The 14227-nt window shown below is 34.4% G+C and overlaps 1 protein-coding gene and 1 long non-coding RNA gene across 2 annotated transcripts in view; one reads left to right on the forward strand and one right to left on the reverse strand.

The window, feature by feature from the left end:
- Nucleotides 1-14227, reverse strand: part of LOC120277212 (DNA-directed primase/polymerase protein) — a 37850-nt gene that overhangs the window by 20222 nt on the left and 3401 nt on the right. The window contains exons 6-9 of the mRNA XM_039283969.1: nucleotides 13213-13387; nucleotides 11564-11646; nucleotides 9284-9496; nucleotides 8051-8167 (exon numbers count right to left, since the gene is read on the reverse strand). Of these exons, the coding sequence (XP_039139903.1) occupies nucleotides 8051-8167; nucleotides 9284-9496; nucleotides 11564-11646; nucleotides 13213-13387 (588 nt within the window). The remainder of the gene's footprint in view (nucleotides 1-8050; nucleotides 8168-9283; nucleotides 9497-11563; nucleotides 11647-13212; nucleotides 13388-14227) is intronic.
- Nucleotides 966-4793, forward strand: LOC120277222. Its single transcript, XR_005541486.1, has 4 exons — nucleotides 966-1262; nucleotides 2029-2996; nucleotides 3098-4120; nucleotides 4239-4793. It is a non-coding gene; the product is annotated as an uncharacterized LOC120277222 (long non-coding RNA).

The following is a 14227-nucleotide window of genomic DNA, read 5'->3' on the forward strand; positions in this document are numbered from 1 at the left end:
AAAGACTTTCAATATCATTGGTACTTTTATCCTCATCATCACCATCATCGTGATCATCATCATCATCATCATCATCATCATCATTGTTGTTTCTAAGGGCTTCAAACTAAGAATTATCAAAGTTATTTTAAGTTAGAATAGTGTCTTCATGATACCTTCACTGATGAAAGCCAGTAGAACTTTCAACTTCATTATTTATAGATACAGCACCTCCATTGCTTATTAATAGAATTGTTAGGGGAAGCAGTGTATGATATGGATGTAGGCTAACAAAAAAATGAAAGCTAAATCTTAAAGTGGAAGTGTGGAACATGTCAATTCCCTTATGATCCTAAGGCACAAGGCACACAAGACTCAAAGGCTTGCGCTTTTATGCATGTTAAGCGGGCAGTGTCAAGAAGGCACGCGCCTCTGCACCTAGGCGCTAGGCACCGAGGGAGGGCTTCGGCGCACCTCTATAGCATCTATCAATTTTGTTACATTTTCTTATTTTTACTTTGACTTTTAAACATGTCCACACATCTTAGTGACTGAAAATAAAAAAAAACCTACATAAAACTAAAACATGTAATCAAAATCCATTTAAAATTAAGGCAACCACAGACAAGTAGAACATAAAGCTCAACACTTCAATTCAAGGCCATAAAAGGGGAATGATAAGGCATCAACTAGTTTGACAACCCACTTAATTCTTAGAGATGGTGATGCCAAGGTTGTCACAGGCGCGCCTGAGGCGCTAGACGCACAAGGCACACGGTTGTGAGCCTTTATCCACATCAGGCGGGTGGTGTCGAGGGGGCGCGCGCCTTCTCGCCTAGGCGGGCCTAGGCGTGCCTCCATGGTATTCAGGTATGTTTTCTTCATTTACTTCTATTTTTAATCATGGCCACACATTTTGATTTTATGTTTTAATCTCATCCACAGATCTTGCATCTTGATGATTTAAATTGAAGAAAACCCTCAGCCAATCTGATCCACAGATCTTGCATCTTCAAATGAAATTAGAGAAAATTTCCAAATCAAGGCATACCCCTCAGCTGTCACTCATCTCTTCTCCTTTGCATCCGGCTTGGTCTCCTCTCCTTTACATATGGCCTGGTCTGTTGGTCAGCACCGCATCCGGCCTAGTTTCCTCTTCTTTGCATCTGGCATGCTCTCTTCTCCTTTGCAACCAGCTGCTCTGCTGGTCAGCAGTCAGCACCGTATCCAGCCTTGTCTGTTGGTTAGCATCGCCGGTCCGCTACCTGACCTACCTCCCCGTGGTACGTCTCCTTTTCCTCACTTTCTTCTCTCCCCATCTCTCAATCATGCCACACTCACAACCCCGACGACGCTCATCTTCCACTCTCTTCAATGCTCATTGCTCAACCCATCACTGATCCGTTGAAAGTTGAAACCAACCAAATTTCTTGTTGCCCAACACCTGCTCGACAAAATGCCTCGAAGAGATTCAGCGCATCTCAAGATTCTCAACACTCTCCTCTCTTTATCTCTCTTTATGTTTTCATGTCTATCTGAGACCTGTGTAATTCGTTGATTTTTTAAATTTAATTTTGTTAAAATTTGTGTATTCAATATTAAAGAAACATATATAAATTGGTTGATGTTCCTTGTTGCAAATTTGTTGGTTGCTCAATGCTCATTGTTGTTGATTGCTTCACAAATTGTGAATTTGTTTATATAATATATAGTTATATTAATATACATCTGAATTATGTTGATGAATTCCCATATATTTGTGTGTGCGAAGTGCTTCACATTGTAGAAAATCATGAAGTTTATGTCAAATGATCACCTAATGTTTATGATTTCAAATTCTGAAATTGTAAACTGAATTAGTTATATCTTTTTTTTTTATTCAAGAAATAACTATTGTGGTAGTGATCGGTATCATATTGTCATTCTCAAAATTATGCTTGGTGAACCACTTCAACCACATCTTTCTCTATTCAAATTTTCTATCCATTGAAGTTTTAGTTCAGCATATATAATTAAATGCTCACTGCTCAGCCATTTTATCTTTAATAGGTACATGGCTTCTTCAAATGAGAAGACTATTTCATCATCAAGTGGAAAAAGTGATCCATGTTGGAAATATGTTCAATGCATTAATCCAAACAACAAGAATGATTTGAAATGCAACTTTTGTAATAAAGTTACAAAAGGGGGAATATTTAGAGCTAAACAACATATTGTGGGACGTTTTAGAAATACAAGCATTTGTCAAAGATGCCCACCACCTGTGCGAGAAGAGATTCAGTCTTATATGACAAATAAGGCTAACGCAAGCAAGATGTTTGAAGGTAATTTTCCGGATAATATTATTGAAGTAGATGCTTTTGGTGGTGATGAAGAAGATGAAGACGAAAAAACCATTTTGATGAGCTCGCGCCAAGGAACTAGTAAAATTTTGAATGCAAAGAAACGACAATGACAAAAAAGGCCAATAGATTTATACTTCACACAAAGTGCTAAAAAATCAAGTAAAAGAGAAGGAAATATGAAGCAAACAACAATCAATGATACTTGCAAGAAGGAGATGCAGGAAAAAGCATGTAGAGAAATAGCCCGATGGTTGTATGATGCAGCAATTCCATTTAATGCCATTAAATATCCTCAATTTCAAGTAATGATCGATGCAATTGGTCAATATGGTATAGGCATGAAAGCACCTAACCACCATGAGGTCCGCATCTCCTTGCTTAATAAAGAAATGGAAGATGGCAAAAAGATACTACAATCATATGAAGAAGAATGGGCACATTATGGTTGCTCTATAATGGCTGATGGTTGGACAAACAAGAGGAATAGGACATTGATAAATTTTTTGGTGAATTCTCCAAAAAGAACTGTGTTCTTAGAATCTATTGATGCTTCCAGTTATGTGAAAACTGGAGAAAAAATGTTTAAGTTGCTTGATCACATGATCCAACGTGTCGGAGAGAAAAATGTCATACAAATAGTTACTGATAGCACATCCGTTAATGTCTTTACAGGTATAAAATTAATCTATCCATCCTATCCTATTACATGTTATTTGATTACTTTATTAACTCAAAGTGATTATTTATTTGATGATTTTTTAATTTATTTTCAGGTAAGCGCTTGGAAGAAAAATATAAGAATTTGTTTTAGACTCCTTATGCCGCACATTGTTTGGATTTAATTTTGGAAGATATTGGTAAGATGCCAAATGTGAAAAGAACTGTACAAAAAAGAGCAATCAACTTAAACTCCTTCATTTATGTTGGACCAGGCATGGTTACTATGTATGTTAAGGAGTTTTACCAGTCAAAGAGAATTTGTTAGGCCGGGTGTTACAAGGTTTGCCACGGCTTTTCTCACACTTCAACTAATCCATAAATTGAAGAATTGTTTAAGGAAAATGTTTACTTCTGAAGAATGGGAAAAGAGTAAGTGGTCAAAGGAAATTGCCGGGAAAAAAGCACAAGCTAGTATAATGATGACAAGATTTTGGACAAGCATTGTATATATTTTAAAGATTTTCGGTCCTCTAGTTGGTGTGCTTCGATTGGTTGATGGTGAGAAAAAAACTGCTATGGGATACATTTATGAAGCCATGGATAGGGTCAAGGAAGCTATAGTAAAGTCGTTTGGAGAAAATGAAGAACAATACAAAGATGTGTTTGATATCATCCACAAACGATGGGAATGTCAACTTCATCGACCTTTGCATGCGGCTGGGCACTATCTTAATCCGGAATTTTTTTATGCCAACCCAATGGAGATTATCAGGACTAGTGAGATAATGGATGGAGTGCTTGAAACTCTAGGGAGATTGGTTCTTGATGCTTCATGTCAAAACAAAATCAACAATCAAATGAATATATATCAAAATGCGGGTGGCATATTTGGAAGAAACTTGGCAATTAGGAATCGAAGTTTGAAATCACCAGGTACGTAAGTTTTGTTATAAATTGATAAGATTTAACTTATACTTTTGTGTAACTAACTTTGTTATTAATTAATTTCATTAATTGCCGAATGGTGGAAATCTTATGGAGCCTCAACTCCAGAGTTGCTAGATTTTGCAATCAAAGTGCTCAGTCTAACTTGTAGCGCATCCGGTTGCGAGCATAATTGAAGTATTTTTGAACATGTAAGAATTATACTTATATATTTGATATTGTTGTTTTCCTTGTAATATTGTAGATTAACCCCTAAGGCCCTTAACTATATACTATAATAAATATATAATGTTGTCTTTGTTTTTTCAGGTTCATACTTAAAAAAAGGAATAGATTTGATCAACAAAAGTTGAATGATTTGGTCTTCGTGAAATATAACCGAGCACTAAAGTGTCGATATGATGACCGTGATCGCATTGACCCCATTTCTTTATAAGATATTAATGATGCAAATGAGTGGTTGATGGGTACGCTAGAACAAGAGCAAGGAGACAACGAACTAGTGTTTGGTGATGATGACCTTACTTGGGATGCAGTTGAAAGAACGGCGGGGGTTGATGAAAACACATATACTACTCAAGGTCGAGAAAAAGGAAAAGGAATAAATACTACTGCTTCAAGTTCAAGGCCATCAAAGGAGAAAGAGAAGGCAATGAAGCCATCATTTGCTAGTTTGAGAACCCCCTTAATTTCTAGAGATGGCAATGATGAGGAAGAAAATCTTGGAGATGACTATTTTAATGAAGAGAATGATGAATTTGAAGAGAAATTTGATGGAGTTGGTGATGATGATGATTATGAAGCACTTGATGGTTTTGAATAATTTGATGATGAAAGTGATTAGTGGCTAGATTTTTATTATGAGTTAGGACTCAATGGGTGCATTATATCACATTATTGCATTTTGGTCTTGAACATTTGAACTAATTATGTCATTATGCATGTTGGTGTCTTCTATGATATTAATCTATGGAACAGTTTAAAAACTCTTTCATTTTTTTTCTAAGTGCGCCTAGTGTCGCTCGGGCACGCGCCTGTGCCTTGCGCCTTACGCCTAGGCTCCAAGACCCCCTTGCACCTAGATGTGCCTTGCGCCTGTGACAACCTTGGGTGATGCTGAGGAAGAAAATTTTAGAGATGATTATTTAGATGAAGATAATGATAAATTTGAGAAAGTTGACGATGTTGGTGGTGATGATAATAATAATGAACTTGATGATTTTGATGATAGTCACTAGATTTTATTATTCGAGTTAGGACTTAGGACTCAATGCATGCATTATATCATGTTATTGCATTTTATATTGAACATTTGAAAATTATTTTGTATGTTACTATGTATATTTTTATATCTTCTATAATATTAATCTTTAGGACATTCTAAAAATTTAAAACTCTTGAATTTTGAAAAAATTATGAGAATCTTTCCTAGTTTAGATTTTTCCTATTTTGGAGGAGATTTTCTAGGAATATTTGAAGGATAGTTTCCATAGTTAATATATTACAAATTTTATTAGCTATAAATAGTTGTAAATAGCTGTCTTTTAGAAGATTGTAAATCCTATAAATTTGTTAAAGAGCCCATTACTATATAGCCCATTTTCTCTATATATACTTGTATACATCACTACATGAAAATATCTCTTCATATCATTCTTCATCTCATTCTTCCTCTCTTCATTCTCTCTATATTCCATATAGCCTTATTCTAACAAAATTATGGTGTACTCTACCAATTATTCTCAATGAAGGAATTCACATCTTTTCCTCAAAACTTATAAAAACATATAACATGAAAACTATTTTTCAATTTTTTTTTTAATTAGTGCGCCTAATGTCTCTTAGGCGCGCACCTACACCTTGCATCTAAGCCCAAGGACCCCTTGTGCCTAGATGTGCCTTATGCCTCTAACAACTATGGTAGCAAGTTTATGATCTTACAAAGTGTACACTATGTATGTAATGGTTGGGATTGCACATGGTCTTCCTTCATCCATGTATAATATGGGGTGCATATAACCTTAACATTAATGTTGCTCTATTAATATCAAGACTAATTAAAGTATTGATTAGTGTTATTAAAAGCCTAGGCTCGCCTAGGCTCTTAGGCAAGGTGAGGCAAGGCCCCACTAGCACCTTAACACACCCAGGGCGAGGCACCTTCAATGAGGCAAGCGCTTTTTGTCAAGCACTAGGCATTAAAAAAGTGGGTCTCTCTTACCTTTTTTTTTTATTGTGAATTTGAAAAGACACATTTACTAATAAGGAACGAAACAATTTCAAGGGAGAAAAACAATTAAAATAGTAACTAAGTGTTTTTGGATGGCTTTCATCATTCCTCTCTTAAGGGAATTCTTTGCTTACCCCTACGCATACCCATGTTTGACCCATGTTTGAGTATGCATATGGGGGTAATGATTACCCCCAGGGGTGAGGGGGTAATCACCATTTCCCCCATTTTGGATGGAGCGGATAGAAAGGGAAATAAAATATCCATTTTACCCCTCCTAATTTATATATATAGCAATATATTAATATTAAAATAATTAATATTTAATGATAATAATCATGTAGTAATTATATATTAAATAAGTATGTATTACAAATAGAATTTAATTATTAAATTATAATAATTACAGTGATTAATAATTAATATAAATTACTTAATTTAGATATTTAATCCTAAAAATTAAATGACAATTTTATCCCTAGTAATATATTTAATTAAATGAAAATAGGTGATTTTAAAAATTAATTATAATAATTAAAATGAATAATGATATTTAAGATATTTATAAATCAACAAATTTATTTCTTTGTACTAAGGGCATAAAAGTAATTTTATCACATATTCTTCCAATACCTTTCCCATTCCCAATAAATTACTCTTTTATTTTTTCCATTCCTAATAAATAACTTTTCCAACCAAACACAATTTTCAATCCCATTACCCTTCTTATTCCTATTCTCATTCCTTCCATTCCTATTCGCAAACCAAATACGCACTAAGATGACAAGGATCGAAATGAATCCAAAAGATGAAAATTATGTTGTAAGTCAAAACAGTAATTATGCGGGTTTTGAATTCTGATTTCCAAACAGTGCTCAAATGTGGCTTAAAATGATTAAGGAGCATTAACCCAGATCAATGCCTTAAGCATATAAAATCTAGACTAAAATGATTGAAATCAGTCTCAAAATGTTGGCAATAAATATTTGAGTATGCATGTGACAAGATTAAATTTAAATAACTAAAAGAATCCCGAAATCTTACTTCGCACACCTCGGGTTAGTGTACTTTAATGACCAAAACAACGCCAACAAACCTTGCATAAAAGGGTGAAATCGGTCTTATGGCAATGCTTAACAAACTTAAGAACAGGCTTAGAGTTTCTAACCTTCATGTAGTTATTCAAATTAATCTTGTCACATGCTATAACCAAATATTTATTGCCAACACATACCTCATCAATACTAACCTAATCACGAAAAAATTAATTTTCTCTAATGTGACAAATTTCTTATATTAGCACACATTATTCTTTTTCCCAAAAAAATATTAAATCAATGCAGAAATAGAAATGTAACAATTTTGGGGGCAATCATACATATTCAAACAACACTAGAAATGTCATGACCTATATCGTGATTATTCATGAATACAGAAACCTACATTATAGAATTGCTTCGGAGAGATTATCAGCTGAGCATTCAAAAGCACTTGTTAATTAAATTTTGATCCTTGAATTTCAGAAATTCTATATGCGGCACTTGATTTCTAAATCCTAATCGTCAGAAAAGCAAGGGCTTAATATGAGTCAAATCTGCAAAACAAAAAGGAAAAAAACTATGGAGAGGAAATTTAAAATGATCATTAAACCAATCAAACCTGCAAGTCATGGATAGAAGACACATCTCACAAATCCCAACTCAAAAACTTATTTTTGAAGTTCAGAATTAAGTCTATAGCTATACATTGATGGATGCAAAATCACATGCACATTATAAACCAATCAATTTCATGACTATTGTCACACAAACACTTAAAATATTATCATAAAACAGTAAACCTTAATAAACTGAACAAAAATCAGCATGTTAAACATATAACAGAAACATACCTCAGATTCAAATGTTAGCACTTTCTTGCAGTCCAAGTCCATTTTGCAAACTAATAGCTTGTTGCAATCAGCGTCAACCTTACAGATTAGGGACTCCATGAACAACTGCTTCTGACTCTATAAGCACTTGCAAAATAGACGAAAATATGTAAACACAATAAGTCTAATAACATTATTTCGGAAATATTAAACTTAACACAGAGATAATATCTAAATGACTGATTTCGCATTGGAAACACCAAATGTGATAAATTATTTAGATCATTACAAAGAATCCTCACATATATCAAGTTCATGTTAAAGAGTTACATTATCTGGCAACTTCATGTCTGGTAGATTTTGTGTGTAAGGTTCTAATTTTTTAACAGACAATGATAATGGTCAAAGTTTGATATCTGAAATGTGGGATTCAATCCTTGAGGCAAGATGATGACAGCAACTAAGAATAAGTTGAAACATGGTGAGCAGTTGATCTAGAGTTTCCTCTCCCTCATCTATTCTTCACTCCATCTAATTATCCAACTACTACTCATTTTCCATTTAATTTTTTCAAGAGTGGGATCCAAGGGAAGGCTGTAAAATCATATCTTACAGCCAATTAGCTAATTGCCTTATAAAGGGAATTGGCAAAGGTACAACTTCAACATTAAAACAATAGATCTAAAGCAAACTGTATGAAAAGCAGTTAACATATCTTATGTTAATCATCAACAAAGGGGAAAAAAAGGTCAAATTTAGACCTTCATTCTCCCCAGGGTAAGCAAAAAATGTCTCGCATGTTGTTTACACTTACCCTAAAAAAGAAAACATTTGACAGAATAATGACAACATTCAGCTAACTGTAAGATATATATTCTCCAGCTTGATTGCTTTACTTCTCTATGCAACAAGTTTAAGGTCTTACAATATCTACTCCCTGTTGAGGGATAGTGTTAGAATTAGCCTATTATTTTATGTAGTTAGTTGATTTCATATTATACTAATTAATTTCTTATGCTTATCACGTTTGCTTGATACTTGTCTTATTAATTAGTTTGTTGCTTTCATGGTATATTTATACTTATATACCTTATAGCTCTCTAAGGAGATTTGAGGAATGAGAAACTTATTTTCAGACTTCAATCACTGAACATGCATTAATGACTCCACCAGGAAAACAATGAACGTAAAGTTTGACACAAACGAAAGTTAGTGAGGAAAATTTCATTATCAATTATGGAATTGCTGACATACCAGACCCTTACATTTGAAACGCTCCGTTGGCGAAAGGAATGATTCCTTCCCTGCCTTTGAAGAAAGCACGAGACGGAAACAACGATTACGAGTATAAACAGCACCATCCAAAAATAATTGAGTCTCTGAACTTGTACAACTTGACTCTTTCTTAATGTACAATTTGTCAACTTGTGGATCATTGCCTCGCAAACTAGCAATATTTGCACAAACCTGAAGGATAAAGTTAACAATGATATGGTGAAGCCCACACACATAAACATTTCGCAAGTGAGTTTGAAGCAATAAAGAAATTTAGTGAAATTAGTGGAGATTCTATATAAGACTAATAATACAGTCTAATGGCATAATTTCTAACTTAACATAAATTAGTATGTGATTCTTATTGTTTAGTAACGAATGCCTCCTAATTGTCTTCCAGAGATAGATCAACACAAATAAGTAGTATTCAAACTGGAGGGCCAAATGTACTATAATATTCAGATCCATGTTGAACAAGTAACAAATTATAGGAATGGCCCAAGGAATCAGTCAAACATGGAGTATAAAAAGTCCTGCATGCACTCTAAAACATTGAACAATACCAAAAAAACATGAGACCATATCGTGTATACGCACATGATCTTACCTAGGAAAAATTGCATCGTTAAAACTTGGGATATTTTGGAAAGCTACCAAATAAAAGAAGTATATATTATCCCTTTTTTCTTCATCTTCTCTCACCATTTTGTTTCTAAGATATATATTGTTGCACTTACAAATTGCATTATTAACCTCATGCATTTAGCTAATAATCATGCATTTTTCCTAGCCTTCATAATGGTTTTCCTTCTCTTTTTGTACAAACTACTCTCTTTAGTTGTTTTAATTGTAGACTGCTGGAATTGGCTGAGAAACCTGGAGACTGTGAAGATACACAACTCGTCTGTGGTCTGCGAGAAGTACTTGTGGTCTGTAAAGTTATATGGGGCCCAGCTTCTATCTCTGGCTATAAAAAGGGACCAAGAGTGGGGTTTTAGGGCAAGAAAGGCAGGAGGAAAAGGGGGGGCGGCTGGAAAAAGAAGAAAAGAAGCTCTAAAGACCTTGAAGAAGGCTGAAGAAAAAAGGAGAGTTGGAGATTGAAGATCAGACCCCTGTAGACGTCATAGGGAGTCCTCTCAGCCTTGTTGTGTTGTTTCCTGCATAATTTCTTTTCTTTCTATCTTCTCTTTGTAACTGAGATGGTGTGTGAGTAGAACTTTTCTTAGGTTTGGGATTAGCCCAAGGTGTTGGGTGTGTGATGTGTTGATACTCTTTTTGTATGGATCTTTTATGCTTAATGGTAGATTTCTTGAGTTGATTTCTGATTTGTGTACACAGCTTGTGATTGTGAAAGCATTGCTTGCTATCTTAGAGATCTAGGTTGACTGTAAGGATAACTTGGGTCTTGGAACCTCTTTAATCACCCTGAATTTACTGAAAGGTAATTCTTGAGGGTCTTTTGCTTAATCACTGTACTTATTCAGGTTTTGAGAAGGTTTATCTACCACGAAAGTAGGAGATGGCCCAATCAAGACCTAACTTGTTATCTCTTGAAAGAGAGTGACAAGTAGCTTAGGATTAATGCCCTTCAAGAGATCTACCCAAATCTAGTCTAGATCCAGCACATTATTCATGTTACACCTTGTGGTGAGTTCCCAAACCTAAGTTTATTTTAACCTGAAGTGTAATCCACAGCCCTGTGTTTCTGTAGTCTTGATTGTGTTTTATTCCCTGCTTCTTGTTGTTTCCAATTCCTACCTTTTTAATTGTCTAGATAACCCCTTGTTGCAATAGGTTGGTAATCATACTTGGTCCTCATGGGATCGATACTTATTTACTACTAGGCAAAACCGTGCGCTTGCGGTTGTGCAACATATATGTCATGCCGCAATAACATAGACAAAAGGATGGCAGTTCTCATGCATTATAAGGTTTCAATTGCCCCATTCCCAAGCTGTTTATGCACTTCGTGCACATCCAGCTCATATCACACTAATAAATAAGGGTGAACTCGGTATAACAATCATACAATCACTATAGATAATAGGTAGTTGTGATGGGTTAGGCATGTGGAATTCAAGACTTAATTACATGAACCCTTAAATCAAATTTAATAACTACAGCCGCAAACATCATAATCTATCAGAGAAATAAAATGGTAAACATTAACACAAGAAACAATAACACACATATAGCTTGCATATGCAAAGTATGATAAGTTATTTGTATCCTAATGCACAAAAAGCAATGTTAACATACCTCAGAAGTAAATACTCCAACATGTGAGTTGTCCTTAAAAGCAGTGTTTGGTATGCGAATGATCAAATGACGCGAAAATTTTTCTATCACCAACCCACGAAAAGCAAAAGAGAGATAAATTTCCAATTACAAAATATACATTATAGAACTAAAGCACCCACCTACAACTTAAACATACAATTAAAGTTGCAATTATATGTTGCCAATGCAGTGTAATTTAAAATTTTGAACTTCCAATAGTTTTGTTACCCCCATCTGACTAAACAAATGATTAAGATTTCAAAAGCACTCCATGCTTCATGCAACAGAACTTACACTAATTCACTTAAAAAAAAAACACTCGGATACCAATTATTCCTTTTGTCTTAGAGATGTCAATGGCTAGGCTAGACACCAGCCAAAACTAGCCCTATCACAACTGCTACAAGAAGTCCCTGGACCTAGACTTTATTTAAACCACATCATTTGGGCTTGAGTTACGTAGTTTAGTTAGAACTTTAGCTAGGGCAAGGTTCAAATCAAGACTAATAAATAAATAAATAAAACCATGTGCTAAAGGAATGATTTAGCTCTAGCAACACATGTGCTGGTGTTTGAGTGTGTGTGTGTCTATATTTGCCAATCTCTTTTTTTAAATAGTGTTCACTGTTCAATTTTTTCATGATACAGGTGGCTTGATGATGTCCCAATGTTATAGCAGGGCTTTGTTTCCCAATGGCATAGCAGGGCTTTGGCTATGTTAAGGAAAGAGGATGTTGGTGTATCTTCCCTTATTAGGAAGATAAAGTAAAAAAATTATGCAGGTAATGAAATGAACTACTACTTAATCACATGCAGAAATTTTGTTTGTTTGAAGATTCTCATTAGTACTAATTTGCATCCAAATCTCCTTGGATAAACTTGAACAGCTTCTTAGAAAAACTCAGCTCAAACAACAAGCCTGTTGGGTGAGTAAGTTTTTACATCTTATGAAACTAAACACTCAGGTTGGTTGAAGTTATGATGATATTGCCCTGGATGGGTTGCCTGGTGCTTGCTTAAGCTAATCTTGAAGCAATGGTATCGTTAATATGTTTTACGGCTTTGTTTGTGATGCAATCATCAATATTGCCATCGATTTTAACTGTTTACAACAGTGCTTTTTTGCTCCCTTTTTAATGTTGTAAACTTTTCTGACAGGTATGACAAATTAATATCAGTTAGCATGCTTGTTGTTTTGTCATACACATTTATTCCAGTTTTTGGAGAAGTTGTAAAATTTTGGCATTACTCCAGCTTTTGTTGGGTTTTTCATGCATCACAACTGTATTATTTTGGGGACTTCTTTCTTTTGGGATTTTTTTTTTGGCATCATTCTAGTTTTCTTGCCAACCTAGCATCACAATCTTGTTGATGCTTTCATTCTTGTTTTTAACCTTTTATTTTCAATGTTTTGGAGAAATTGGCAATAATGATTAAAATTAGTTAGAGGCACAGCATTTTGGGATGCATTAGAAAGGTGCAGCATGCAGGCCTCAAACCAATTTACTCAATTGCAACTTTAGACTGCTCAACATTAACTAAACGCTTCCTACTGCATTATGTAATTTTGTGTCATAAGAAGTTGTGCCATTATAGTGAATAAAAACTAAATAGCATAAATACCATACCTTCTGTAGATGAATCAAGTTCTAGGACCCATTCTTCACTTCCGCTGATGGAATATTTATTGGATAAAGTAGTTAAAGTGAATGATATCAAAATATCAACCATTTCATCCACATTTCTTCCAGGGTTGACTTTCTTATTGAATTCCAGATCAAAATAAATATGGCAAGGCAACCCCTGAAAAATAAACCATCGTAGGGCAAAAATATTAATAACCAAGAATCAAACTGATAACACCCAACAAAAAGACATCAAAAACTATTTTCATGCAAAACAATGACTCTTGTTTTATTTATACAATACTAATCAACTAAGGAGCTTAATTACATAGCTGACAAAAACGCCCAAACAAAACATAATGCAAATTTTGGAACAAATCTATTATTCAAGCAACCAAGTACTCCCACAAATACGAAGTTGAATCAAAGACAAAAAAAAAAAGTAACATAAAATAATGCAGAGGTAAGCTTAAAGCAAATATAAGTTGAAGTTAAGATGATGGACACATATGAAATTACCAAGGTGTTTTGATTTGTATGTTTCATGTGTTATTTTGCCTAATAGCTACTAATTCAGCATCTATCTTGTTTGCCTTTTGTCAGGAGTATCTGTTGTGTATATGTAATTATTTTAGGCAGGAATAACTAGGAAAAATACTAGTTTAAATATAATATAAAGCTAGAATTTAATCATAATTGACAATGTGTAAGCCTAATCGCGTGTGTCCATAACTAGCACGTGGATCTTGTATCCTTTCATTCAATTACAGAACTTGCCAACTCCAGACCTAGTTACATATGTCCACAGCCAACTCTATAGGATCTTTACTTTTATAAAAAATTACACTAAGAAATTTAGCCTGGTGTCTAGTATTAGATTAACCAGTATAAGCTTAGTTCTCTCATCCAATTAGCCTAAGCATTTGGGTTGAATAAAATCCATATAATGTATTTTGCTTGCACCTAACATGATATTAAATCCTGATTAGTTTGGTTTATTTGCAACACAACTACTTAA

This window comes from Dioscorea cayenensis, chromosome 2 (genome assembly GCF_009730915.1).
Source record: "Dioscorea cayenensis subsp. rotundata cultivar TDr96_F1 chromosome 2, TDr96_F1_v2_PseudoChromosome.rev07_lg8_w22 25.fasta, whole genome shotgun sequence".
Classification (NCBI taxonomy): Eukaryota; Viridiplantae; Streptophyta; class Magnoliopsida; order Dioscoreales; family Dioscoreaceae; genus Dioscorea; species Dioscorea cayenensis.